The 26,667-nt window shown below is 41.0% G+C and overlaps 1 protein-coding gene across 2 annotated transcripts in view; it reads right to left on the bottom strand.

Annotated features, from left to right (window-relative positions):
- FRMPD1 (FERM and PDZ domain containing 1) overlaps positions 1-26,667 on the bottom strand; it is a 140,679-nt gene that overhangs the window by 33,675 nt on the left and 80,337 nt on the right. For both annotated transcript variants that reach the window (XM_032860622.1, XM_032860623.1), the window contains exons 2-4: positions 15,994-16,098; positions 3,727-3,884; positions 2,750-2,852 (exon numbers count right to left, since the gene is read on the bottom strand). In XM_032860622.1, the coding sequence (XP_032716513.1) occupies positions 2,750-2,852; positions 3,727-3,884; positions 15,994-16,094 (362 nt within the window). In that variant the 5' untranslated portion in view covers positions 16,095-16,098. The remainder of the gene's footprint in view (positions 1-2,749; positions 2,853-3,726; positions 3,885-15,993; positions 16,099-26,667) is intronic.

The following is a 26,667-nucleotide window of genomic DNA, read 5'->3' as shown; positions in this document are numbered from 1 at the left end:
ATGTGTGTGTGTGTGTGTGTGTGTGTGTGTCAGGGTCAAAAAGACTGGCAGAATTACAAAGCAGCCTAATTTGCTTCAGCTTCTTTGGCTCAGCAACATTGAGAAAGATGAGAGGGAAGCGAGGGTCCTCAGAGGAGCTGAAGCTGTCCCAGAGTGCCCACCCCCGACCTTGAGGGACTCTTCAGACACCTGCCTCTACCATCTAGTCTATACCTACAGCCACTTAGTTAAGTCACTTAGATTTAATTTAGTCTTTATGATGGGGAACTCATGCAGTTGATATGACCACTAGGCTAGGTTTATGTCCAAAAAAAATTTTTATGGGAAAACAGAGCAATAACACAGAAAACTTGGTTTGCTATTTCAGCCAACTTAGACTAAACATTTCACTAAATTGAATAAATGAATGTGGATCACATTTATCAGCTAAAAGCCAACCAGCTTGTGGTGTTGGGGCACACAAAATCAGTGCAATGAGTCGAATCATACATCAGGATACTAGACATTTCTGTCTTGTCATCATCTCTTATATATTCTCAAAGTGAGAAAAGTCAACCAGACGCTGGCCCAACTTCCATTTTGTATTAGAGAACAGAACTGAAAAATCAATCCATGTTTCCTTTTCCTTTGCCATTGCTACATAGAGAAGCTGTTTGCAAATAATTTCATTTGACTTCTTGCAGTATGAACATTTAGGCCAATTGCTGCTGGTATGTTGCTTCCTCAAATGGGTAAAATCAACTTGTGGTTTCGAAGTGTCTAGGGATTGCCTCTTTTCCATTTTATACAAGAACAGGCCCTTCCCAAGATAATCCACAACAAACCAAGGTCCAAGTGCTCTCAAAAGGACATTCAGGTCTCCCAGATATCTGGAGGGAGTAGAGAGGTTCTGTTGTGCCATGTTTTCCTTGATTTTTTCTCTTTATATGTGGCAATGGCCCTGGGAACTAGCTTAAAAAAAAAAAAAAAAGGCAGTCCTGGGATTCCTGCAGTGTATGACAGAGAGCACAGATTTATGGCACCCATCAAGTCACAGCCCTGCTGAGGAGTCCTCGGTGCCTCCCTCTCCGGGTAGAAACTGACACCTGAACTTGCTGTGTCAGCATTCCAGACCCTTCACCACGTGGGCCTCACTTCCCAGAACTTTCCTCTAGTAGGCATCTGGTGCCTCAGGCAAACTGACCCCACCTGATAATTCCTGCTTATCACTTCTCTGCCTGGATCACCCTTCACCTCCACTCTTGTGGGCCAAATTCTACCCAGCACTAAAGGTACAGCTGAAATCCTCCTGGACTCCTCTGTTTTGTCAAACCCCTGTTTCCCCAAAGGCTGGAGGGAATTGTAGCCATTACAGCCCCTTTCCTCTGCTGCTCTTGAGGCAGTGTCTGCCCTCAACCTCACACGGGTGCTCCCGAGAGTCTGAGTCCGTACTCTCAGTCTGCGGCGTGAGGGGAGTGCCGTCCCCTGGCCCCACAGGGCTCCTTGCTCAGGTGCTCAGGAAACAGGCCGAGTTCAATGTTACCCGCACACCGACATTCTGGCCTACAGCTTTAAACTGAGAATAATCTTGCTTGTTAGTCAGAGTTTGATCTAGCCTGGCAGAAATATTAGCTTCACTGAAAATCTAAATTTAATTTGCGAGCACTGATCATCTTTGAGAGAAAATCACCCAATAATTGAGAAACCAAACTTCATGATTTCCATCAGCATGCTTCATTTTGTAGAAACGAAATCATCAAATCCCGTCGGGGCTCTCCCACCCACACAACTTATCCTCTGGCAGTCTGGAAGCATGATCAGGCTTGGTTGAAAGGACACTATTTTCTACACTTTGATGGATTCTCTGTAAACCGTAAGCTGTGTCTGTGTGTCTCTCCACAGAGAGACTGTGTGCCTCCTGAGGGTAGAGACCGTATCCTGCCTTTCATTTTGTCTCACTCTGACTTTGTCCCTCTTACTTATCATTCAGTGTGTGTTGTCCACAATAGGCCCCCAGAAATGAAAACCACCCAACACCACTCACAAAAAAAGGCATAATAAGTATCTTCAAGTTGGCTTTTGTGTAACTCTATTTCTCATGTCTCTTAATTTAAAGTCATCAAAAGAGTGTTGAGTGACCAACTGAAAAATGGCGGAGGCTGTAGGGGCCTACGAGATGTCTGTCAGCCCTCTTCACGCCTATCGCTGACCTTCTTCTGTCTTAAAATCAGGGTCAGCAATCACTGGCTCATTCAACTGAGCACTCACTGTGTGCTGGCTCTGAGGGAGATCACAGTCTAGACAGAAAGTGAGGCGTCGACACATGTCACGATGCCACTGGGCAGAAGGTGGCCTCTGCCATATCAGTGAAACTACAATATACCCACTAGGCATTTAAGAAGAGCTATCGGAAGGGTTCAAGAAGAACTGACAGATTTAGCATCACATTAGTCCAATCTTTGGCATACACTACAACAACCCCAGAAATCCTCACTGGGTCGAGCCCGTGTATTATTCTTAACCCCACCGCCTGCTGTGCCTCGCGCAGTGCCTAGCATAGCAGGGGGTTGTCCCCCGCTCCATCCCTTCTCTAGACAGATGACACACACAGTGACGGAGACCAAATTCTCAAACAAGATTGCTGCCTCCACTTCAAGGAGAAGAGGACCCTACTAAAGCCCTGGGGGAGATCAATTATGTCATTCCTGTTACCCGTCTTTGCGCTGTGATCATCTGTGTGACTCTGCGGGTAACAGAGGCAATTTAGTACCTCAGTATATTGACTGCTCGTTCACAGGAAAGGCTTTCAGCAGGCTCGTTGTTCATTTGGAGGATCTGATCACCGGGGAAAAGCTTGCCATGAGCAGAGCCTCCTGTTGGACAGAGAAGAAGTAATTGGTGTTCACGCCAGGAGGGCCCAGGCCCTTTGTGTCACTGTGGTATAACCGAATGGGAGGCTGCTCCATTGCCCTGGGCACCAGCTCACCCCCCTTCCTGCCCCCACCCAGCTTTGGGCTCACAGGGATCTATTTTCCTGTTTATAAAACATGAATAATGTATCTATCATCCATCACCTTCAAGGGATAATAGGAGACTGTCTTGAGAAAGAAAACTAGCAGAAACCCCAGAATCAACAGAGCTAGCCATTTACTGCGTTCATCTCTAAAGAATTCTGTGTGTGTGTGTGTGTGTGCGCGCGTGCGCACGTGTGTGTGTGTGTGTGTGTGTGTGTGTGTGTAAACTGAAATCGGTAGATTTTAACTAAGTCCAGATCTAACATCAATACACAGCTAATGTATGGAAACAAATACTAGACATTTCCAGCCTGCTCTTCTTCGCCTTGATAGAGCCTATATCTTACAAAGACTCAAGTGAAAACAAATCAATAATTTCTATTACTCTCTGGCCAGCAACTCTCCCCAGCTCGGAGCATGCAGGGTTTCAGGGAAGAGGGCCAGCTGATTCAAATACTGTCACTACCCCAAGACTGGCTAGGGAGCCACGGGTGGGCAAAGCCCTGCTCCAGGCCAGCAGGAACCTGGGGTTCTGATCAGCAGGTAAACTTGGGCTTCCCCCCGCCCCCCTCAGCACCAAAGAAAGGTACAAAGCTCTAGCCAGAATTAGGTCAGAATTAGACATGCCCTTTCTAACTCCCTGGGGTAGCATTTTTGAAATTATGTTCTAGGACAGAGAGATGGGAAGAGATCTGGGGCCAAACTCCTTTCTTGCTTCCCAGTCCACCCCTACCTGCTGTGACAGCCACCACCGTGAGGGGAAGGCTCTCAGAAATGTGAAATCCATAGTCCTGGAGGAGGGCATCTTTGTCTATTTTTACTGTGTGTTTCACAGGCGTGAGGGTCTGGATTGGGATCCCGGGGGTCCCATCAGCTGCAGCAACTTTAGCCCTGGAAGAGAAGGAGTATTATAAAAAAAGAGAGAGAGAGAGTGACAGAGGGGATTGTAGGTAGTGGTCACAAACCAGGACAGCCCTAGGCATCCTGGAGGAGGGAGATGCAGCACGGAGAACACCCCCAACATGCCTCTGACGGAGCTAAGTAAGGCACAGACACAGGTGCATGGAACATCCGGTTGAACACAGCACCAGGCTCTAGAACAGAAGTCGTGAAGTGCTCTGGGCACTCAGAGAAGGGGGGAGAGCAGTTCTAACTTTGTGGGGGTTGGGATAAAGAATCAGGAAAGTATTTGCTGCCTGGAGGAGGGGACATTCGAGCTGCACCTTGAGAGATGTCGAGGGTATATCTATGCATCCCAGGTCCTGGCACAGAAGATATTCAGTAGCTGCGGCAGAATGGATGGATGCAGGGATGCAGGGGGCTGGGGCCGGGGACACAGGGATGCGGGGATGCGGTGGAGGGAGGGCGTGGGGGTGTGATGCAGAGACACAAGGAAGCAGGGATGCAGGTACACATGGCCAGGCATCAGGCAGGAGGCAGTGCTTCAGTAGAAGTACAGAAGAGGAAAAACATGGACTGTGAACAGGAAGGAGGTATTGTTCCGTTTGGGTGTCTGAGGCTGACTAATTCCACAGATGGATAGTTCCTTTGGTGATTTTGTTTTTTCTTTTGTGCTTTCAGATGAATTCCACTTCCCTTTCAACTAGGTAAACTGTGAGGATTCCAACAGGAAATCCCAGAGGGTGAAGATTCCCCCTAGAGTGATCTTTAAAAACATATATGTTCTCTATAAATCTAAGAGCAGGTAAGTTGAAAGTTTGTATTTTCTTTCTTTCAAAACCACAAGTCGTGAGCTATTTCTCATTTGTCTGTGGCAAATGACTTTTCCCGCCTGCGAGTCAGTGGTCCTTTCTGAGAAGGGTCAAATGGGGACGAGATGAGGCATTTACTGTCATAATAAACAACAGAATGTGGAGGAGTAACAGCTCCCCAGGGGCTCTGCCGTTAAGCCCTATCATTTATTCTCATCCATTTACCAAATACTGTCAGGAACCCTGCTTAATGCAACAGGACCCCACTTATCTGAATATCACATGTCAGTGATAATGATCTCAAATTTTAACAAGGATCAGGGAACCCAAAAACTGCTTCAAGGATCCAAAATGCATGGGACAAACCCAAGTACAAGACCTCATGCCCATTATCCATCAAGGAGCTCCTCATACCCCAGCTTAGAGTTGATTTAAACTGTCTGACCCGATGATGACCTGACCCAGCCGGCTTAGAAACAAAGAGAGGATTTCTCCTACACAAGCACAGGGGTCACACAGAGAAGCGTCTGCAGAGAGATCTAATGAGAGGGAAGAAACCAAAAACTGAACATGTAGAGTGAATAAAGCCAGTAGCCATCCCTGATTAAAAAACAACACAAAACAAAACCTTAAAGCTAGGAAAGGGTCTTTCCAAATAATAATATAGAATACTGGGTGCCAAAAATCACTTTTATGCTCTTTTTAAAAAGAGCAACAGGAAGGATACTCTAGACATTTCTACTATTTAACATGGGGGAGGGGGGCAAAAGGCACATGATAGTTATCAGAGAAGGAAAAATAGTAAGAGGCATAATAAACACAGGAAATGGAGAAGTCCCACTTGTTTTTAAACAGACAATGATAGTACACTAGAAAATGATCAATAAAGAGGATTGTTGGAGCTAAAAAAGATTAGCAGTTACAGGATAAAAGCACCAAACACAGCCTCAAAAAGCCTTCACTAACTCATTGAAATAGATTGTTGAATGTGTATTAGGAGCCAGGCTGATACATACCAAAAACACAAGCAACAATGAAAACACAGATAAACTGAACTTCATCACAGTTAAAACTTTTGTGCTTCAAAGGGCACAATTAAGGGACGGCTGGGTGGCTCAGTCGTTTGAGCATCTCACTCTTGATTTCCGCTCAGGTCATGATCTCAGCGTCACGAGATCAAGTCCCACACCCAGCTCTTCATTTAGCTTAGCATAAGTCTGCTTGAGATTGTCTCTCTCCCTTTCCCTTTGCCCCTCCCCCAGCTTGTGCTCACTTGTGTTCTTTCTCTCTCTCAAATAAATAAATAAATCTTAAAAAAAATAAAGGACACAATAAAGAAAGTGAAAAAAAATCCACAGAATGGGAGAAAACATTTGCAAATCATATATTTGATAGGGACCTTGCAGCTAGACTATATAAAGAATTCTTAGGACACAAAAGAAAAATAAATAAATCAAAAAGGGAGCAAATGATTTATGTGGACATTTCTCCAAAGAAGACATACCAACAACCAGTAAGGACATGAGAAGAACGGCAAATCAAAACTGCAATGCAATACCACTTTATACCCACTAGGATGCCTATAATCAGAAAGACAGGTCAAGTGTTGATGAAGATGTGAAGAAAATGGAACCCTGACATCGTCTGGCAGTTCCTCAAAAGACTAAACATTGAACACCATATGATCCAGAGATGCCACTCCTTTGTATATCCCTAAGACACATGAAAACATATGTCCACACAAACTCGCACACAAATGTTCATAGCAACAATATTCATCATAGCCCCAAAGTGGAAAACAGCTCAAATGTACATCAACTGATGAAATGACCAAGAAAATATTCCACGGCAGAATATTATTTGGCAACAAAAAGGAATGAAATGCAAATACATGGCATAACAGGGATCCACTTGGGACACATTCTATTATGTCAAAGAAGCCAGACACAGAAAAACACACACTGTGTGACTTCACTTACGGAATATGTTCAGAATAGGCAAATCTATAGAGACCAAGCAGTGGTTGCCAGCTGAGAGAAGGAGAATTCTGGGAGGGAATGGGGAGCGATTGCCAATATATACAAAGTTTCTTTTAAGGTGAAAAAAAAATCTTCCAAAATGGATTGTGGTAATGGTTGTACATCTCTGTGTATGCACCAAAAAACAATGAATTGTATGCTTTAAGTGGGTGAATTGTATGGTAAGAATATTGTAGCTCAATAAAGCTGTTGAAAATAAGATAAATCAGTTTTTTTTAATATTTTATTTATTTATTTGAGAGAAAGAGAGAAAGAAAGAGAGCACGAGTGGAGGGGAGGGGCAAAGGGAAAGAGAGAGACAAACAGACTCCCTGCTGAGTGCAGAGCCAGACACTGAGTTTGATCCCAGGACCCCAAGATCATGACCAGAGCAGAAGTCCAAAGCTTAATCAACTGAGCCATCCAAGCACCCCAAGGTAAGTCAGTTTAAAAAAATAAGATTCTATGGGGCGCCTGGGTGGCTCAGTGGGTTAAAGCCTCTTCCTTCAGCTCAGGTCATGATCCTAGGGTCCTGGGATTGAGCCCCGCATCGGGCTCTCTGCTCAGCAGGGAGCCTGCTTCCCCCTCTCTCTCTGCCTGCCTCTCTGCTTACTTGTGATCTCTTTCTCTCTGTCAAATAAATAAATAAAATCTTTTTTAAAAAGTTAAAAAAGATTCTGGGGGGAAACTGGTTACGATACAAATATATGAAAAATGGGCTTAAGTATATAGAGTAAAATACCCAGATTTCACATGCTCGAAGCAAGTGAAATGACAACTTACACATAAAGAAATAAAGTCAGTAAATAACATGGAAAATGTACAACCTTATTAATTAAAGAAGCACAATTGAGAGAGTTACAGAGTACTATTACATTCAACTAAAGCACCAAATATAAATAAAAATAATAAAGCCCAACATGTGTGGGCATTGGGATTTAAAGCTGACCATATAAATTAGCTATTCAACCTCTCTAGAAAATAATTAGGGAAATTGTAACATGAATTTAAAATTTGGTCATTTTCTTCAACCTTCTGTTACCATTCTGACTGCCATTCCTCAAAGTAATAACCTCAAACAAAAAAAAATAATTATTTGTATTAGACCATGAGCTCCTAAAAGACAAGGGTAGTATCTATTTATTCTGTGTTCCCCAGGCCTAGTAAAGTCCCAGAATAGAGTGCTTCTTAAATATTCAAATATATTTATCACAGCTTCATTTAGAATAGTGGAAAAATACAAAGTAACTCAACAGAGGATAAACCAAGCATAACAAAGAATTACTCCAAGACTCTTCATCAGTGAAGTATCACAAGCCTCAGAACTTTAGACAGACAATGGAAACACAGTTAGAACATACCCTTTCAGGTCAGGGCATCCTCTAAACTATAGTTCAGATTCCCTTCCTATGGGAGACCTTGGATTATTCTAGACCTCAATTCTCTGAGTGCTGAGGAAAGATCTTTTGCCCACAGGAAGCATTTGTGCTTACTAGGTGAATATGTGAGCAAAATACTGTACACAGAAAGCAGGATACAAAACAGTACTTGAAATGACTGGCAAAGATGAAATGTATACATAACCATTAATAAATAGCAGACAACTTGAATGTAAGTAACAGAGTTCAATATTTGTCATTTTCCTTTGTTTGCTTAATTGGCAATACAGCTCAGCCCTATGACTGACTAGGACGCATCTTCTCCACATCCCAGAGCTCAGTAAATGGTATCACGAGGACTCTTGTGAGTCATTCTCGACTTTATCCTGCTCTTATCCCTACCATCTGATCAGTCACAACACCAAAAGATCTCGAAGAATGTCCATTTCTGTCTCCTCAGTCACCATTCCATTTCAGGCCATAGATTTCTCCAGTAGTCTCCAAACTGGTCTCTTCACTTTTCACTTTTGTCTCTCCTGAAAACCTCTCCATCCAGTACCCAGACTGATTTTACAAATGTAACCCTGATCGGATGTCTCCCTTGACTGGATAGCCTCATCCAAAATCCTTGATATGGCTTAAAACAGCTCTGGCCCATCACTCTAACCTCAACAACCAAGCCATTCATTCTCCTGATATTCTTGTTCTAGCCAAACTAGTCTCCTTTGAGTGCCTCAGATACACTGGCCTTTGCACAAGCTCTTTCCTTTACCTAGAATCCTCCCCTCAGCACCATAACCCCTTACAGCACACACTCCAGAAATTTACCCAACATGCTCAACCCCTACTCTATCTTCTGCTTTGGTAGAACTATCTCCTTTGGTTGAACGCACCCACAGAACATGCACATCTCTTTTAGAAATATTCATAATATTTGCAATGACCAATGTGAAGTCTCTTGTCCTCTCTAGACTACAATTTGTGAGGCAAAAACCATGTCTTTTTTGGTCCCATGTGCCAAACTCAAAGCTAGGCATAGAATAAGGCTTACTAACATATGACAAATAAAAGAAAAGCAAGCCATACCACAGGGTTAAAATAGAATCCATTTGGATGCTTTTCAAATGGGTAGTCTTCAGTTATCTGACTTTTCCCTTGAGAAGGGTGCGTTCCTCAACAATGGTAGACAAACAAGGCCCCACTGTGTTGACTTATCCCTGCATGGTGTCAGTGGCTTTGGCCCAAAGTCTGCGTTTGACATTTTTCCCGAAGGCCACGTTTCAGCTTTTGTTTGGAAAGGGATTGCTTGAGAGCATGACCAAACTGTGGCTTCTCCTCACAAAGACTGTTTAATATTGGACAGGGAGCAGAAGGAAATGCTCTCTGCAGCTAAATTTCCTCCTCTGAGGCATCTTACAAATACCAGATTGAGCACTGATAATCCAGAAACCTATTTCTGATTCCCTTTGTAATGGCTTCAACCCACACATCTGAGGTCATTCTGATGATTTACATTGGAACAGCAGAAGACCTGCGGCTCCGCTGTGGAATGGATCTAGCCTACAGCAGGACTAGGGGAAAACAACAACACGTTACTTTCATCATGAAAGTAGCCTCATGGACACAAATTCTGTATTTTATGGGTCATTCATTCATACCAAATTGACCAACACTGGAAAAGGAAAAAAATACCACATGGAAATAGGTTATGCTTCTGATATTTTCTGGCTTTTTATCTATTCTCTGGTATATCAGAAAATATATTTTACTTCTATCCTGTAACAACAAAGAATTCACCTCTGAGTTCCAGCAGGATGTGGAGAAACTATTTTGAATCTATGTTTAACACTGTATTAGACGTTGAGCTTGAATGAATTTAAAAGCTAAAGTGTGGTTTAAGCTGGATTTTTAATCTAAGGTTGATTCAAAGAAAGCAGAAATAGAGGGAGGAGTCCCCCCCAGAAAGAAAGGGTAGCACGTAGTCATAATCATAGGACTTTGCTTATGACAGTTTCTAGGGACCATCCAATGAAGGACTGGGAATATATGCTATAGGGCCAAGGCCTACCATTGAGAGAAGCAATTATTCTATTATTACTTTAAAAAGGAGATTCAGAAGATGAGGGCAACTCTAAAAGTGCAGTGCCGGGGCCTTCCAGCCTGTTCTTGACCTTCCCCTTTTTGCTCATAGGTCAAGAAGCAAAAGTTGACACCTGAAGTGGCCTTTCTACATCATTAGGAATATTAGAAAGGCCAAGGAAGGCCGTGTCTATAATGGGTAAATAGTCTTTTCATGGCTGTAGTGAACAAGTACATTTGGAAAACATGCAAAACCAACAAGGAGGGCTCCTGACACGAAGATAGCACAACGCCGGTGCACAGGCACACGGGTAGGTGTGTCCATGTGTGCCTGTGTGCATGTATAACACGTGTGTGTGTGTTCATTAGTATTAAGATTCAAGATAAGTTGAAAGAAATCTTTTTAAGTCCTGAGGATAAAACCCAGCACCAAGCACCAAGCTGCATCAGGCCCTTCATGTTTCTTTAATCTGGTTCTATAAAATGAATACTTCTAGATGAAGCATAAGAGAATTCAGTAAATCTTATGCTGGGTTGTTTCAATAATACAATAACAGTGTTCTAAAGTTTATGTGCAGGAATTGCAGGTAAGGGTAAAAAAAAAAAATTGAAAATTTAACACAAGGGTGTGAAAATAAGCAGATCAATGCTACCGAATAGTTAGCCTTTAGAAAGAGAACCAATTTCCAACTCACAGAAAGAGGAATTTCACAGATGATAAAAAGAAGGGCCATAAATCATCAAAGAAAGGAAAGATCACTCACAGTCAATGGTAAGGCAAATAACTACTTACTGTTTGGGGAAAAATCAAGTTAGATCTTTATTTCATAGCCTAAAATAAACTCCAAATTAAAGAATTAAAGATGTTTAAGCTATTAAATTAAATAGGTAATTAATTGAACTGATGATGGGCTGAGGATTTTCTAAGCTTAGAAGCAATCAAATTGTTAAGAGAATACCATTTAACTACATAAAAGCTGAAAATTTCGTAGGAGGAAAAAATGGCATAATTAAGTTGAAAAGTATGCTATCTTTTTTGGATACAAGATGATTTTTATTATGAAAAATATTATACTATATATATGTGCACATGGGTATATGACAAGAAATAGAACATTACTTGGACGCCTGGGTGGCTCAGTGGGTTAAAGCCTCTGCCTTCGGCTCAGGTCATGATCCTAGGGTCCTGGGATCGAGCCCCGCATCGGGCTCTCTGTTCAGCAGGGAGCCTGCTTCCCCCTCTCTCTCTGCCTGCCTCTCTGCCTACTTGTGATCTCTGTCAAATAAATAAATAAAATCTTAAAAAAAAAATAGAACATTACAGCCTCCCAGATACTTTCTGTGTTCCTTTCCCACTCACTAAGTCTGTCTTCCTTTCTAATTTAAGAGTAATATAAATATGTATCAGTAAACTGCAATATATGATATAAAACATATGTGTGCACTTAAAATAGGAATTATAAAACACACACTTGTGTAAACACTACCTAACTTAAAGCAGAGAACATTTCATGTAATTTATAAATCTTTAGGATGTCCCTTCTCAAATACATCCCCCACTCTTTCAAACCTTAGTCTTTCTCATGTCATCATGTCTATAGCTATACAAAGTGAGTAAAAAGATGACAATTTAGTTCAAAGCAAAATGGTTAAAAGTTAGGTTATGATGTAATATTCTTGTGTTGTACCTCTAATTAAGTAGATTTTATTGCTTATACAGAACTTCAAAACATGTCACAGTGACCATTTGTGGGGTTATTTCTTTCTCTCTTTTTAAAAAATTTTATTTTATTTTATTTTTTAATTTATTTATTTGAGAGAGACACAGCAAGAGAGGAAGCACAAGCAGGGGGAGTGGGAGAGGGAGAAGCATGCATTCCTCTGAGCCGGGAGCCTGATGCCTGATGCAGGGCTCGATCCCAGGACCCTGGGATCATGACCTGAGCGGAAGGAAGCTGCTTAATGGACTGAGCCATCCAGGGGCCCCTAAAGATTTTATTTATTTGAAAGAGAGATAGTGAGAAAGAGAGCACAAGCAGGGGGAGCGGCAGGCAGAGGGAGGAGAAGCAGGCTCCCCACTGAGCAAGGAGCCTAACCCTAGGACCCTGGGATCATGACCTGAGCTGAAGGCAGATGCTTAACCAACTGAGCCACCCAGGCATCCCTAAATATATTTTAATAAATAAGTTAATTCCTCATTATGAAAGCCCTTAATCAATAAAAATCTACTAAACATCTATTACATACTGAGCACTCTCCCAGGGCTGAAGACACTTTGTGAAACAAGACAGCCATAGTCCTTGGTCCCATATGTGGCAGATAAGCTATGCCAAGGAAGCAGGAGGAACAAGATGAGGTTGGAGAGTTTGGTTGGGGCCAGATTGTAAAGGGCTCACAGGCCGTGGCACAATGGCAGGCGAGCCCCTGACCATTTTGGGCCACGGAGGGGTGAGTACATGGGGCAGATGTGGTGTGTATTTTGAAAAGTCCACTATGGCTTCAGGATGGAGAATAGGCTGGGCCAGAGAAAGAGTTAAGAGATCATGGCAGTGCCCCTAGGGACAGAGAGGGGGACGGATCTGAGATAACGCCGGAAGGTGGACGGACAGGAGCTGCTGGTGGGGAGTGTGCAGAGTGTGAGCAAAAGAGACCAAGTCAGGATCACTCTCAGGTTTCTTAAGCACCTGGTGATCAGTGGTACCATTTACTCCACTCTGGGGAAATTGCAATTATTTCCCCCAAACTCAGCTTTTCAGTTCTTGATCATTTTCAGGTAATCTGAGGACCCCAAGAACCCAGGCCGTATCAAGGTTGTGAGACTAGAGATGAGAAGCAATTGAACCAAGGCCACACATGTCCTAGAAACACTGGAATGATGTCTTCCATGCATATTGCCAGGAACCTTTCCCTCTTTTGCTTCTCTTTCTCTTGCACTTGGAAACCAAGACTGCCGAGACACATGGAAAAATGCTCAACATCATTAGCCAACAGGAAAACGTAAATCAAAACTGCAGTAAGATTGCCCCACACTAGGAGGGCCACAACAGAAAAGAGAGATAATAACAAGAATGGGCAAGCACATGGAAACATGGCATCCTCGCACGCTGCTGGTGCAAATGTAAAATGATACGGTCACTTTGGTAAACAGTCTAGCAGCTCCTCGAGAGGTTAAATACCAAGTTACCATGTGACCCACTCCCAAGGATAAACCCAAGAGAAATGAGAACATATGGTCAAACGAAAACTTGCACACACATGTTCACAGCAGCGTTCTTCACAATCGCCCCGAAGTGGAAATCACCCCTGTGCACATTAGCTGATGAATGGATGAAGAAAATATTCCACAATGGAATATTATTTGGTAATAAAAATGAAACACTGATACATGCTATACCATGGATGAACCTTGTTCATATAAGGCTCAAGTGAAAGAAGCCAGGCACAAAAGACCACATAGTACATGATTCATTTATGTGAAGTACCCAGAATAGGCAAATCTGGGGAGACAGTAAGTGCATGAGTGGCTTGCCTGGGGCTGGGGGAGAGGCAAACGGAGAGTGATTGACTGCTAATGGGTGTGAGGTTTCTTTTCATGGCATTGAAAATGTTCTAAAATTGGATTGTGGTGATTGTTGCACAGTCTTGCACATATACTAAATATATATGAAAAATCACTGAACTATATACTCTTAGTGGGTAAATTTCATGATATGAAAAATATATCTCAAAAAATATTTTGGATGAAACAACTTCCTGGGGTATCTGGGTGGACCAGTCAGTTAAGCATCTGGCTTTGGCTCAGGTAGTGCAGGATCCCAGTGTCCTGGGATCGAGCCCCACATCTGGGCTCCCTGCTCAGTAGGGAATCTGCTTCTCCTTCTGTCCCTCCCCCTCGACTCTCCCTCCGCTCATGCTCTCTCTCAAATAAATAAAATCTTAAAAAAAAATTCCTATAGGGCAGTGTCACCTTTTATTTACATTATGAGAAAAGCAGGATATTACAGAGGATCAGCATCAAATATTTAGGCACCATCAAGCTAAAGTCTCTCTCTCTTTTTTAAGATTTTTATTTATTTATTTGACAGAGAGAGAGAGATCACAAGTAGGCAGAGGCAGGCAGAGAAGTAGACAGAGAGAGGGGAAGCAGGCTCCCTGCTGAGCAGAAAACCTGATGTGGGGCTCGATCCCAGGACCCCGAGATCGTGACCTGAGCTGAAGGCAGAGGCTTTAACCCACTGAGATACACTGGCACCCCTAAAGTCTCTTTTCCACAGGAATTCACAGAGCCTTTAATGTGCTAAAATGCACTGTGTGCAAAATGCAAGCAGAGATGGACGGGAGTAGGTCATGGGCTACGTCACTTCCAAACCTTTAGTGGAGCAGCATAACACAGGACTAGGTCTTGTAGAATCCACTTTAGGAAACAATGTACCTAGCCATTTCCCTACTTACAAGCAAGTACTTCTTGACCACTTGCAATCAGTCTCCTGGGACTCAGTCAGCTCTGGGTTATAGAGATGAGGCCAATGCTTTCCCTGTGCTCAGAGCTTACCATCCAGAAGGAAAAGAAGAGATGTGCTCAAATAAGTTGAACACACCAGGAGGAGCACACTGCCAATGGCAATCCAATGCTGTGGGTCCCACGGGAGTGGTTACGTCTAACTATGGGCTGGGAAACGTTTCCTGGAAGACAGAGTATTTCAATCAGACTTGAGCTGCGGGTGGGTTCTGTATGCATGGAGTTGGGCTCAGACAGGAGACCTGGTTTGATGAGTGAAAGAAGAGGTGGTACCTGGAGTAGAGGAACAATGACAGTTCCTTTCGCTGGAGTGTGATGCAAAGGAAACAGCAGTAAGGCAAATAGCTGTAAAGGACTGTAGGTCAATCATGGAAAGCCTTGAATGCCAAACCAAAAATGCTTAGTCTCTAAGAACTAGGGACCCATCAACAATTTCTGAACAGGGGGTAGGGCTGATCTTAAATAGGTCACCCTGTGAGCCTCAGGTGTTTTCACTGTAACACAAGGCTAACTACCAGCCTTGCTTCCCCAGAGGCGTGTGTGGATCCCAGCCCTTGGCTGCAGGGCAGCCCGATCTGAGCAAGGTTTCCTGGTCAGCAGCACAACAGCTGTTTCCAGCTCCTTTGGAAGAATGTGTGTCTCAGAAACACCTGACCCACGGTATTTCATCTCTGTGGCAGGGCCAGATGGGAAATCTGAGATGGAAAATGAACGCTTTGAAACAGAACATATTTTAAGTTCTCCTGTAGCAGTCAAATCAGATCTGTATTTGATTTCATTTTATTTTGTTTGGAATGAAATAGGGACCACAAGGAAGGAACAGCTGCTGGAAACAAAGACGGGGAAAGAGTATAAACAGCAGATCTCCTGACCCTCACAGCAAATACTAAGGCAAGGGATGTGCGTGAGACACAGGGAGACACACAGAGCATGTGCAAGTGTGTGTTCACAAGTGTAGGAGTGCATAATCCACAGGAGCATGGATGAGTGTGCCTGTGTGTGTAAGTCCATCTGTGTGAGAGTGTTTGTCTCTGTAAGTGTGTGTCTGAGTCTGGTGGGAGCATACGTTGTGGGTGTATGTGGAGAGACACAGAGGGAGGAGTTGGAAGGGAGACAGACAGCCAGGCGCTCCAGCAACATCGCGGATCTGCTGATGCCTCCCCCGCCGTATGGTGCAAGAACAGAGCAAACTGGAGACAGGATCCCCAGGTGCTGCTGAGACTGCCCCACCCTCCTCCTGCAGGGACACCACATCTTGAGGCGCAGAAGTCTCTGCCAGCCCGGGAGCCTTACCGGGCTGAGCTGTCCCGCGAACGCCGTAGCCATCTCGCCACCATTTGTTCTATTCTGTGGGCTTTCCGTGTCTGGAATAAACTGGTCTCCACCTCTTCCATTTACCTAGAAGGAAGGAGAGTTTTCTTAAGAAGCTAACCAAAATATCTGGAAGAGGATTCTGACAAATCAGCGTGATGTTTCCTGTATTTGCCCATTTAATGACATGCTGATCAAATAGCTAGGGCTCTCTTTCTTTGACATTAACACAAACAGGTCGTCAGTGCTCCTGGAGTGAACAACTTGATAGCAGCTCGCTGCCTAAGGGGTCCACGGTCTTGAAGGAAACAGATTAGCAATCTTTAAGAGTTAAACATAAGGGTAAGGGAATAAAGTAGAGAAGGTTTCTCAAACTGTGACTGTGACCCATCCTAAGAGATGTCCCTGGACCCCACAGCTCAGTTCTGCCTACACTGGGAGTTGCATGGACACAGAACCATTCTAATCACACTATGCCTGTTCTGACTGCTGCTTCTTTTGCTTAATATTTTGAAGTTTTGAATAGATAATTCATTTGTATAATTCAACCACCCCCTAGACTATACAAAAAAGATATATATTTCTGTATATACACACTTAAAAATTTATTAAGTGGGCAGATCTCATGTTAAGTGTGTTCTTGCCAAACTAATAATTTTTAAAAGGTAGTCAAAAGACTCCCTTCTATGCTGCCCCCATCCAGCCAGTTCCCACACTCACTCATAATCACTGCTCTCCTTTTCTTTCCAGGGTTTCTTTATGTCTATATAAGCAAATATAAATAAAGATTTTATATGTCCCCCTCTTAACACAAAGGATAGGACATCATATACCTTCTTCTGCACTGTGCTTTCTTCTCCTTAAAATATATATCCTTGGTATCTTTCCACATCAATACATAGAATGCTTCATTCTTTTTGACAACCCCTGAGTATTATACTGTAAGAATGCACTGTGATTTAAAAAGTAATCCTCTCTTGGTAGACATTTGGATTACTGCCAATCTTTCACCGTTACAAATAATGCTGCAGTGAATTATGTTGTACATACATCATTTCTGCATGTATGCAATTACATATCTGGATAAGTTCCCAAATCGAATTGCTAGGTCAAAAGTTATATGCATTTGTGCTTTGATAGATATTGTCAGGTTACCAAGAAAACAATACATGTGCTTGAGATTAAAGTTTCATTAAACAGTATATGTTCTTATTTCTCTGTTCTAGTTTATTTCACTTTTTTAAAATACTGGCCTCAATTCACCAAATTAATTTCACAATCCAATAAATAACCACACAACGTAAGATATGACATTGGGAAATAACTATGGATACAGAGAAAATAAAAATGAATTATCAGAGATTATATTGCTTAACACTAACAAATACATTTTAAAACCTTGATGACACAAATGGTTTTCAAGGAAAATATAAATGATATAAGATGACCCTATAATACACAGAAAATCTAAAAAGGCAATTACCATAGAAGATAAAGTTGATAAAGAGCCACCCCTACAAAAAAGTTCCAGGCATGGACAGAGGATATGGACAAAGGTGAATTTTTACAAATCTCTAAGATGTGGGACACCTGGGTGGCTCAGTCCTTAAGTGTCTGCCTTCAGCTCAGGTCATGATCCCAGGGTCCTTGGATTAAGCCCCCTATCTGGGCTCCCTGCTCAGCGGGAAGCCTGCTTCTCCCTCTCCCACTCCCTCTGCTTGTGTTCCCTCTCTCTCTGTCAGATAAATAAATAAAATTTAAAAAAAATCTAAAGATATAATTCACTCTGGTCATATTTTTGTTTTAAGTATAAACTTTTTATTTTGGAATTTTTTTAAAAATTTTATTTATTTATCTGACAGAGAGATAGTGAGCACAAGTAGGCAGAACAGCAGGCAGAGGGAGAGTGGGAAGCAGGCTCTCCATCAAGCAGGGAGACCAATGCAGGGCTCCATCCCAGGACCCTGGGACCATGACCTGAGCCAACCACACCCACTTAAGCGACTAAGCCACAGGTGCCCTTATTTGGGATTAATTTTAGATGTATAAAGCGGTTTCAGAAATAATACAGGGAGTTCCCATATAGCCTCCATTCAGCTTTCCATGATGTTAACATCTTACCCAGTCATTGTATCTTCTTCAAAATTAACCCTGGTCTGCTAATATTAACTAAACTCTCAACTGTATTCAGAAGTCACCAGTTTTTCCACTACTGCTCCAGGATCCAATCCTGGATACCATGTTACTTTTAACCAGCTTAGTGTATTTTTCCCCAAATTTCCACCAAATACTTCTTTAGCTGTTCTAGAATATAAAGAAGGAAGTCTCCCAAAAATCTTTTTAAGCAACCAGGGTAACACTGATATCAATTCTGATAAAAACAGTGCCAGAAAGTAAAAATACAATCTCTCAATTTGTGAATAGCAAAGTAAATAAATAAAATGTTAGCAAATAGAATCTATCAGCAATCAACAGAGTAATAGTGGGATCTACCCAGGAGTGCACTAGTCAGGGCATAAAAAAATGAAAGCAGGACACCCAACCTGACCACTTTGCAAGTGGGAGATTTATACTTCTCAGTTAAATGGCAGCCAAATACAAATAAATGGACAAAAGTAAATTCCAGTTAGATCAACGGATCCTCAGTCTAGCTATCTTCTACAGCAGGGACATCAGACCTGAATGCTGCCTTCAGTTTTAGGCAACTCCCTTTTTTTACATTATAAAAGAGACAGTAAATTTCTGGTTAAACATGGTGAATTCAAACTATGTCTTAATCTCTTCTCCTTCCCAAACCTTATAAATCACAGCAAGGGACTAGAAAAGGGATTAAATCCATAGAATACAAGAAACAAGAGAGAAGACAATAGATGAGAGAGGTAGACAATGTTGGGAAGATAGAAACTGTTTGGAGGAGAGCAGAGCAAAGGAAATGGAAACCTAAGTGCTTTCAGAGAGGGATTCTGATGAAAAATGAGCTGATTTTCACCAAGATGGCTCAAGAATTAGAGGCAACAGATATGGGAGAAAGCAGGAATGAAGCATAGGACTGGAAATATGGAAATGGATTTCTATAAACAGACAGCAATTTTACTCACAGGTCCCAGTCGACACCACTTGGCCACCTAGACAACCACCCCTTCTCTACCCTACTAGAGACAAGAGGCTTATTCTCTGGATAAATCAAACCACAGAATCTCCAGACTTACGAAGACCAGGTATAACAGAGACTACAGGATTGAAAAATAGAAGGATTAAATAAAACTCTTTTTACTGAATGACAAGGCCTTCAGTCTCCTCCTTCGCCTAGTTCCCAAAATACTGGCAGCTAGGACTCCTTATCCCAAGCAAAAGACTAGAGAATCCTTTTCTGGAGAACCGAAAAGAACCACAGAAAAAAATCTTCAGATATGGATAACGTATGCAACTTGCTGCCTGATCATCATACACTGAAATCTGTTATTCAGTGAGCCCCACACACCATACAAACTTTCTTACGTAGGAATGGATAGTTGAGAAAAGCTGACATTATGAAAAACATATCAAACAGAAGAACTCAGAAGAAAAAGAGACAAGGCAGGAAACAGAAGAAAAATTATAGATCCTTAAAAAGATATTACATCCATGAAACAAGAAGAGTATTTTCTTTGAAAAAGAGAGCAGATAATAAGAGCACTTGAACATTAAAAATAAGATAGCTAGAATTTAAAAGTTCAGTTAAAAAGTTGAGAGTGTGAGTGAAGTCAGTGAAATATTGGCGAAAGAACAACCAAAAGCCAAAGACAGGGAAAAGAAAGAAGCTCAATCCAGGAGGTCCAATAGTCATCTAATAGGAATCCCAGAAGGAAAGAACAAAGGAAATGGAGGTGAGAAAATTATAAAATAATTTAATAAAATTTCCCTGAAAAACCTGTTTCCAGATTAAGAACACCTACTAACTGCCCAGCAGAACAAGTGAAAAAAGACCCACATCAAGAAATAACACTGTAAAATTTCAGAAACTAAAAGCAGTAAATATCTTCAAAACTTCCAGAAGAAAAAATAGATTGCATACAAACAATTGAGAATAAAAACAGCATTAGACTTCTCGGTAACAAAGGAAGCTTAAAGACACCGAAGCCATGCCTTCAAAAATTACTTCAATTTAAGGGCTCCTGGGTGGCTCAGTCAGTTAAGCATCTGCCTTCAGCTCAGGTCATGATGCCAGGGTTCTGGGATTGAGCCCCATGTTGGGCTCTCTGCTCAGCAGGGAGCCTACTTCTCCTTCTGCCTGCTGCTCCCCATGCTTGTGCTGTAAAATAAATAAAATCTTTTTAAAATAAAAACAATCACTTCAATTTAGAATTCTATACCCATCCAAGCTACCAGTAAAATATTAGAGAGGTTTTCAGATGTTCATGTCTCAAAAAATTTACCTTTCATAAACTCTTTCTCAGGATGCTCAGCAAAACAAGGAAGTAAATAAATAAAGAAGAAATGGGACCCAGGAAATTAGGGATGAAATACAGACAAGAGGCAAAGGGAATACCCAGGATGACTACAAAGGGATGTACTACGGTAACACCTGTACATGAGACCTAGATAGCAACTTTATAGACTGGTACATGAAGACCAAGGTTTTAGAGGAAAAAAAGTGAATGTAGATTATCTAAAGGGTTTCTGCAGAAAAATTCACTGAGAGGCTGTCGGAGAGTATATGAAAAGAATTAGCAATAAGCACATGGAAAACTAAGCAAATCAAAAATAAGGAATTATAAAAACAAAATGTACAATAAAGGAAACCAAATTTTATTTATTTTTTTAAAGATTTGTTTATGTATTTTGAGAGACAGAGAGAGAGAGCATGCATGAGCAGGGGGAGGAGCAGAGTGAGAGGGAGAAAGAGAATCTCAAGCAAACTCCCCACTGAGTACAGAGCCTGACATGGTGCTCGATCTCATGACCCAGACAGAGATCATGACCAGAACCAAAATCAAGAGTTGGACACTCAAACAACTCACCCAGGTGCCCAAGGAAACCAAATTTTAGCTCATCACTTGTCTCAGAAATGAATAATATTTACATTACCATAAAAATGTAAACACTGAAAAATGATTTCTCAAAAACAGCTAATATGATTTGGGGAGGATATGATGGAGGGAAGGTAGTGTAGTGGTATAAGAGCTAAGTCCTCATCCACCATAATAAATAATGTCTAAAATTAATAAACTAGGAAATAGTAATACAAGCACATTTCTCAGAATTATGGAGGGAAAAATCAGAGGATATGGCTAAACAAGGGGAAAGAGGTTGCCTCTAAGAAAAGAAATTAGATACTAAGGGGGACTGGGGCAGGGACTGTCGATTTCTATTAGAAGCCCTTAGTACTATTTTATCTTTTTTAACTATTTAGTTATAGTTAATTATTTTAGCTAAATTAAAAAAAATGAACATATGCTTATAGTAAAAACACAGAGAAAAATATGAAAATAAAATCACCTAAAATAAAATCAACCCACCAGAGTTATCAATGGTTAATTTATCATTTTTCCATGCTCATAGATGCTACATATTTTTATTCAAATGAGATATAATTTTCCCATTTAATAGTTCATGAATTTCATTCCACATTAATATTTAAGCATTTACATCATCATTTGAAATTGCTATATAGTGTTATTTTCTTTGGTCATGTCATAATTTATTTAGTAAATCTATCCTTGGACATTTGTGCTAGTTCCAATTTTTCAGCATTATAAAAGCTTCACAATGAACATCCTTATTCATGGTAAATGGCTACTTTCCAGATATTTTCTTGGGAAAAATTCCTCAAACTGAAATTAATGAATTTAAGCATGTGTCATTTTAAGAATTTGGATGTGTATTGTTAAATTGCTTCCAAGAAGGTAGCAGTTTTCACTCCCTGTCAGACTTTGTGAACACTGAATATTGCCATTTTTTTTTTAAATATTTTACTTATTATTTGACGAGAGAGAGACAGTGAAAGAGGGAATACAAGCAGGGGAAGTGGGAGAGGGAGAAGCAGGTTTCCCGCTGAGCAGGGAACCCAATGTGGGGTTCAATCCCAGGACCCTAGGATCATGACCTGAGCTGAAGGGAGACCCTTAATGACTGAGCCACAAAGGCGCCCTGAATATTTTCATTCTAAAAAATATTTGCTACTAGGATGGAAAGTAGCATCTAATTATTGGTTGAAATATGTATTTCTTGAAAAATATAGAAAAAAAGTAAATGTATGCATAATTCTATCCAGGTTAAAAATTACATGAAGTATTTGGTAAGTATTCACGCCAGCTTTTTCTGAATTTATACGCATCTGTATTACACATATTAAAATATACAGTCCACAAAAATAGAATCATTCTAAACTCAGTAGTTCCCATTTTTTAACGTGCAAATATTTCATGGACATCCATATCAGAGCTCATTATAGTTTTTATTTAAAGTTATTTGATTACTAAGTACATTTGAACATTTTTCATAAGCTGTGGTCACTTATATTTCTTTTTTTGTTACTTTCCTATTTCCCCCACAGATTAATGGGGGAATGCCATAGAGCAGGAGACCCTAGCTTAGGCTAAGTCTAGACATCTCTAATTTTCCTAATGATCCGAGGATGGAAAGAGTTTGCTCCAGAATTAGTGAGCTCCTGGTCTGGGAATATAATCGAGTAGACACTAATTAACTGCTTGGATGTAGGAGGGACACTGCAATAGAATACAGGGAATAGATGACTTCCATGGCTCCTTCCATGGCAGCCTGAGGTCTCTAACTAGATCTAGAAACCCGCCAAGATGATATTTGTTGTGCTCTGTCTTGAAATTCGAAGACCCACATCACCTGGACAGCTGGACATCCTGAAGCAGCCACAGCACCAGAAGGTACAAAATCTCCCACCTCTGTTGTTTTCGTCTCCAAATGACTGCAGAGATGTCAAGGATCTCAAATAGAGCCAAAAAGACATAGCCAACAGCTTTTCCATCCCACCCACCCCCCACTTTTCGTAGATTTTATTTACTTTAAGATTTTAAGATAATTAAGAATTATTTTGAGAGAGAGAAGAGAAAACATGAGTGGTGGGAGCGGCAGAGGGAGAAGCAAACTCCCTGCTGAGCAGGGAGACCCACGCGGGACACCATCCCAGGACCCTGGGACCATGACCTGAGCTGAAGGCAGACGCTTAATGGACTGAGCCACCCAGGCACCATTTTCCATTCCTTTTGAAGGTCACCAACCTGCAATGGTTACTTACAAGGAGTTGTTACAAAACTGCTGCCAAATACAATTTAGCTAATTGATTCATAGAGACATATATGGTTTTAACGATAAGAATTAATTTGCATTAATATCTGGACTGTGGCTAGGCACATGCCTTCATCCAGGGATCCCTGAAGACAAACAAATGACTACATCAACCAAGCCATTAAAGTGCTCCCTGACTCAGCAAGGTCTGAGCAGGAGAGTTTAAAGTCAAGCAAATGACCTGCTAATGGTTTTAATATTAGCCTCTGGATTGCTGGGCTAATGGAAGAAAATAAGAGCCCAGATAATCCCCGAACACTGGACTCTTTTCTGCAATCCCACTGCCAAGAAGTCATCCAGCCTCTAAACGTTCTGTCATTCACTGCTGGACCCACCTGATGGCTAAAAAGTTTCTTTACGTAAAGCTAGATTCTACCTCTATGCAGCTTCAGTCCTCACCAGTAGAGCTGCCCTCTGACCACTTCTCCCCACCCCTCACCACCATCTAAAAGAAATCAGCTTCTTATTCTATATATACATCAGCCTTTCTGGATTTGAACACAGCAATCCTGTTGTCTTCAAGTCTCCTCTGTCCCAGAATAAACAGAGTTCCTTCTAGCGTTCTTCGTATAACAAGATCAATTTAGATCACCTTCCTCTGGGCACACGTCAATTTGGTAAAATGCTATAAGGGGCATGAAACCCCAAACGGAACACACTTCTTGTTATCTGGAACAAAGTAATATGAAAAGCAAACTCTCTCAAAACATTTTGCAAATGGAGAAGAAGACACCAGGGAGACCAGCTATCTTAAAAGCACATTTACAATCAAGGATATAAATCCTTCAAAAGGGATATAAGAGGTTATAGTAAAGGACTTCAAGCAACTAATACTGGTTATTAAGAAATGAAAATAATGAGTGCTAAGGATAGAAGAAAAACTGAAGAGCCAAAAATCACTTAACACTGAATTGAAATTTTAAAATAAAACTTGCAATTCAAGTGAAGCTATCAGACATGGAACTTACATATTCAACTTACAAATAATAGGGGCTAGCAGAGAAAAGATAAAAGCAATGCATGAAATTGAAATCAAAGAGACAAATGGAAATTTCTTGAACTGAAAAATATGTTTCAAATATAAAGAGCACAAAAAGCAACTCTCCAATATATGCCTTGAGGAAGGTTCTTTACACAGCAAGTGAAGTTCTTAGACTTCAAACCTGTTTTAAAAGAGCAAACGAATGTGATCACTTGGAAAAGAAAGGATTAGGACCATGTTTTGCAGCAAACTATTTACCTATAGACTCAAGTTTGCTCTTTTTCTCTCTGGAGAATATAAATGCTTTACAAGTGATACTCCAAACTCTGTTCTTTTTTTTTTTTTTAATTTATTTGACAGACAGAGATCACAAGTAGGCAGAAAGGCAGGCAGAGAGAGAGGAGGAAGCAGGCTCCCAGCTGAGCAGAGAGCCCGATGCAGGACTCGATCCCAGGACCCTGGGATCTTGACCTGAGCCTAAGGCAGAGACTTAAACCACTGAGCCACCCAGGTGCCCCCTTATGTGATTTTTTTTAACCTGCTAATGAAGGTCTTTTGTCAACTTTGTGTTTTCTTTTTTCTTTCACGATTTCTTCTCTCCTTTTATTACAATGTCAGCAACAGGCCCAACAAATGTTTGTTGAATGAGTGAATGAACAAAATTAAAGCAAAAGCAGGAATAAACTGGAAAGTTAGTATAAAATTTCACTTAATAGAGATGAAGTTAATGTGGGTTAAAAACTACAAAGACTGACAAAGCCAATAAACCAAGGATACAAGTTATTATTAACAAAATGAGAAATGATCAAAGACAGACAAACATAAGAGAAAAAAATACTAGGGAGTGCTATACATGTTATGCACAAGGAATTTAAATAAGTTAAGTAAATACAGGTGGCTTTGGAAGATATATTAGGAATGCATCTTTCTAGAATCTTCCTGGTGAGTCCTTCAATTTTCCTGAGGGGCAGATTCCTGGGTAACAAGGTCAGCCTCACAGAATGGTGTCTTCCAAGATTTCCACATCAACCTTACCTATCATTCTTACCTATCAAGAGATTTTCCTAGACCAGTTCCTTGGGCATAGTGGAAGATGTATACTTTCCATGTGCAGTCTTAACAGGAGAAGACTATCTGACCCATACAGGAAGATAAAAATAGGAAGCTCCGTAGTGAAATCCCCTGGGAGCCTCTGGGAACCCAAGAAACTAAGGGGTTGATGTTGGTTTTTCCTGGATGTGCCGAAGATACTATTTGTTTAAAAAAAAAACCAAAAAACCCAATTCAGGAAACACTCATTTACTGAAAACACACTCAGTGCAGATGACCAAGAATGAGAGATGAGTGAAATGCGGCCCTGCCTTCATGGAAGGAAAGGTTCCTTTAGGCTCCTTTTTTTTTTTTTTTTCTCTGACCGGTAGTGGGAGGTGCCTGGTACTGAGAGGTATCTGGCAAAGCGGACAGCATATGTAGCTCATTTATTCTGTGGTTTCCACAAGGCTGATCAATTCCAGGAAACTGAGGCAGTTCACCACCTTCATCTCCAAAAGCAAAGAACCAGGACTGAAAATGTGAAATAAAAATTCTGAGTAAATCTATATCTGCAGAAGAAATTTAGAAAGTGAATTTAAAAAAAAACAAAAACAAAAACAAAAACTCTGTGGGGAAAAAGGGCCCTACATAGAATTTGATGTGTTGTTGTGTTTATTCTTCAACAGAGAAAATGATAGCATGCTACCAAATTCTTCTAATAATGAAAAGATAGCCCTGTATCTTTTTTAAATTTTTTTTAAGATTTTATTTACTTATTTGAGAGACAGAGTGAGTTCACACAAGTTGGGGAAGAGGCAGAGGGACAAGCAGACTCCCCACTGAGCAGGGAGCCTAACACAGTGCTTGATCCCAGGACACTGAGATCATGACCTGAACTTAACCCACTGATGCTTAACCCACTGAGCCACCCAGGCGCCCCTATAGCCTTGCATTTAAAAATCTGACAAACTTCACTTAAAAAGGATATAGGTCAATCTCACGCATGAAATACTCAAAAAATTCCTAAATAAGATCATAGACAGAAAATGTGAATTATTTTTGAAGCTGGGACATGGGTATGTAAAAGTTCATTTTATTGTTCTCTCTACTTCTACATAGGGAATTCTTAATGCACTTGGTTTCCTAATTTTAAGAAATTACATCCAGCAAAATCCACATTATAAAGATAACATACTAGAGTAAAGCTGGTAATCCTGAGAAACAATATCTCAAATTAAGGAAAACTATTAATATGTTTTATCTCACAAAGAATAATAAGGTAAAATGATCACAGATACTGGACACTAATCTTGTTTGATTAAAAAATAACACAGGCCATT

This window comes from Lontra canadensis, unplaced genomic scaffold (assembly GCF_010015895.1).
Source record: "Lontra canadensis isolate GAN:19392208 unplaced genomic scaffold, GSC_riverotter_1.0 scaffold19, whole genome shotgun sequence".
NCBI lineage: Eukaryota > Metazoa > Chordata > Mammalia > Carnivora > Mustelidae > Lontra > Lontra canadensis.
The sequence above is the reverse complement of the archived record's forward strand: the minus strand, read 5'-3'. Positions and strand labels throughout refer to the sequence as shown.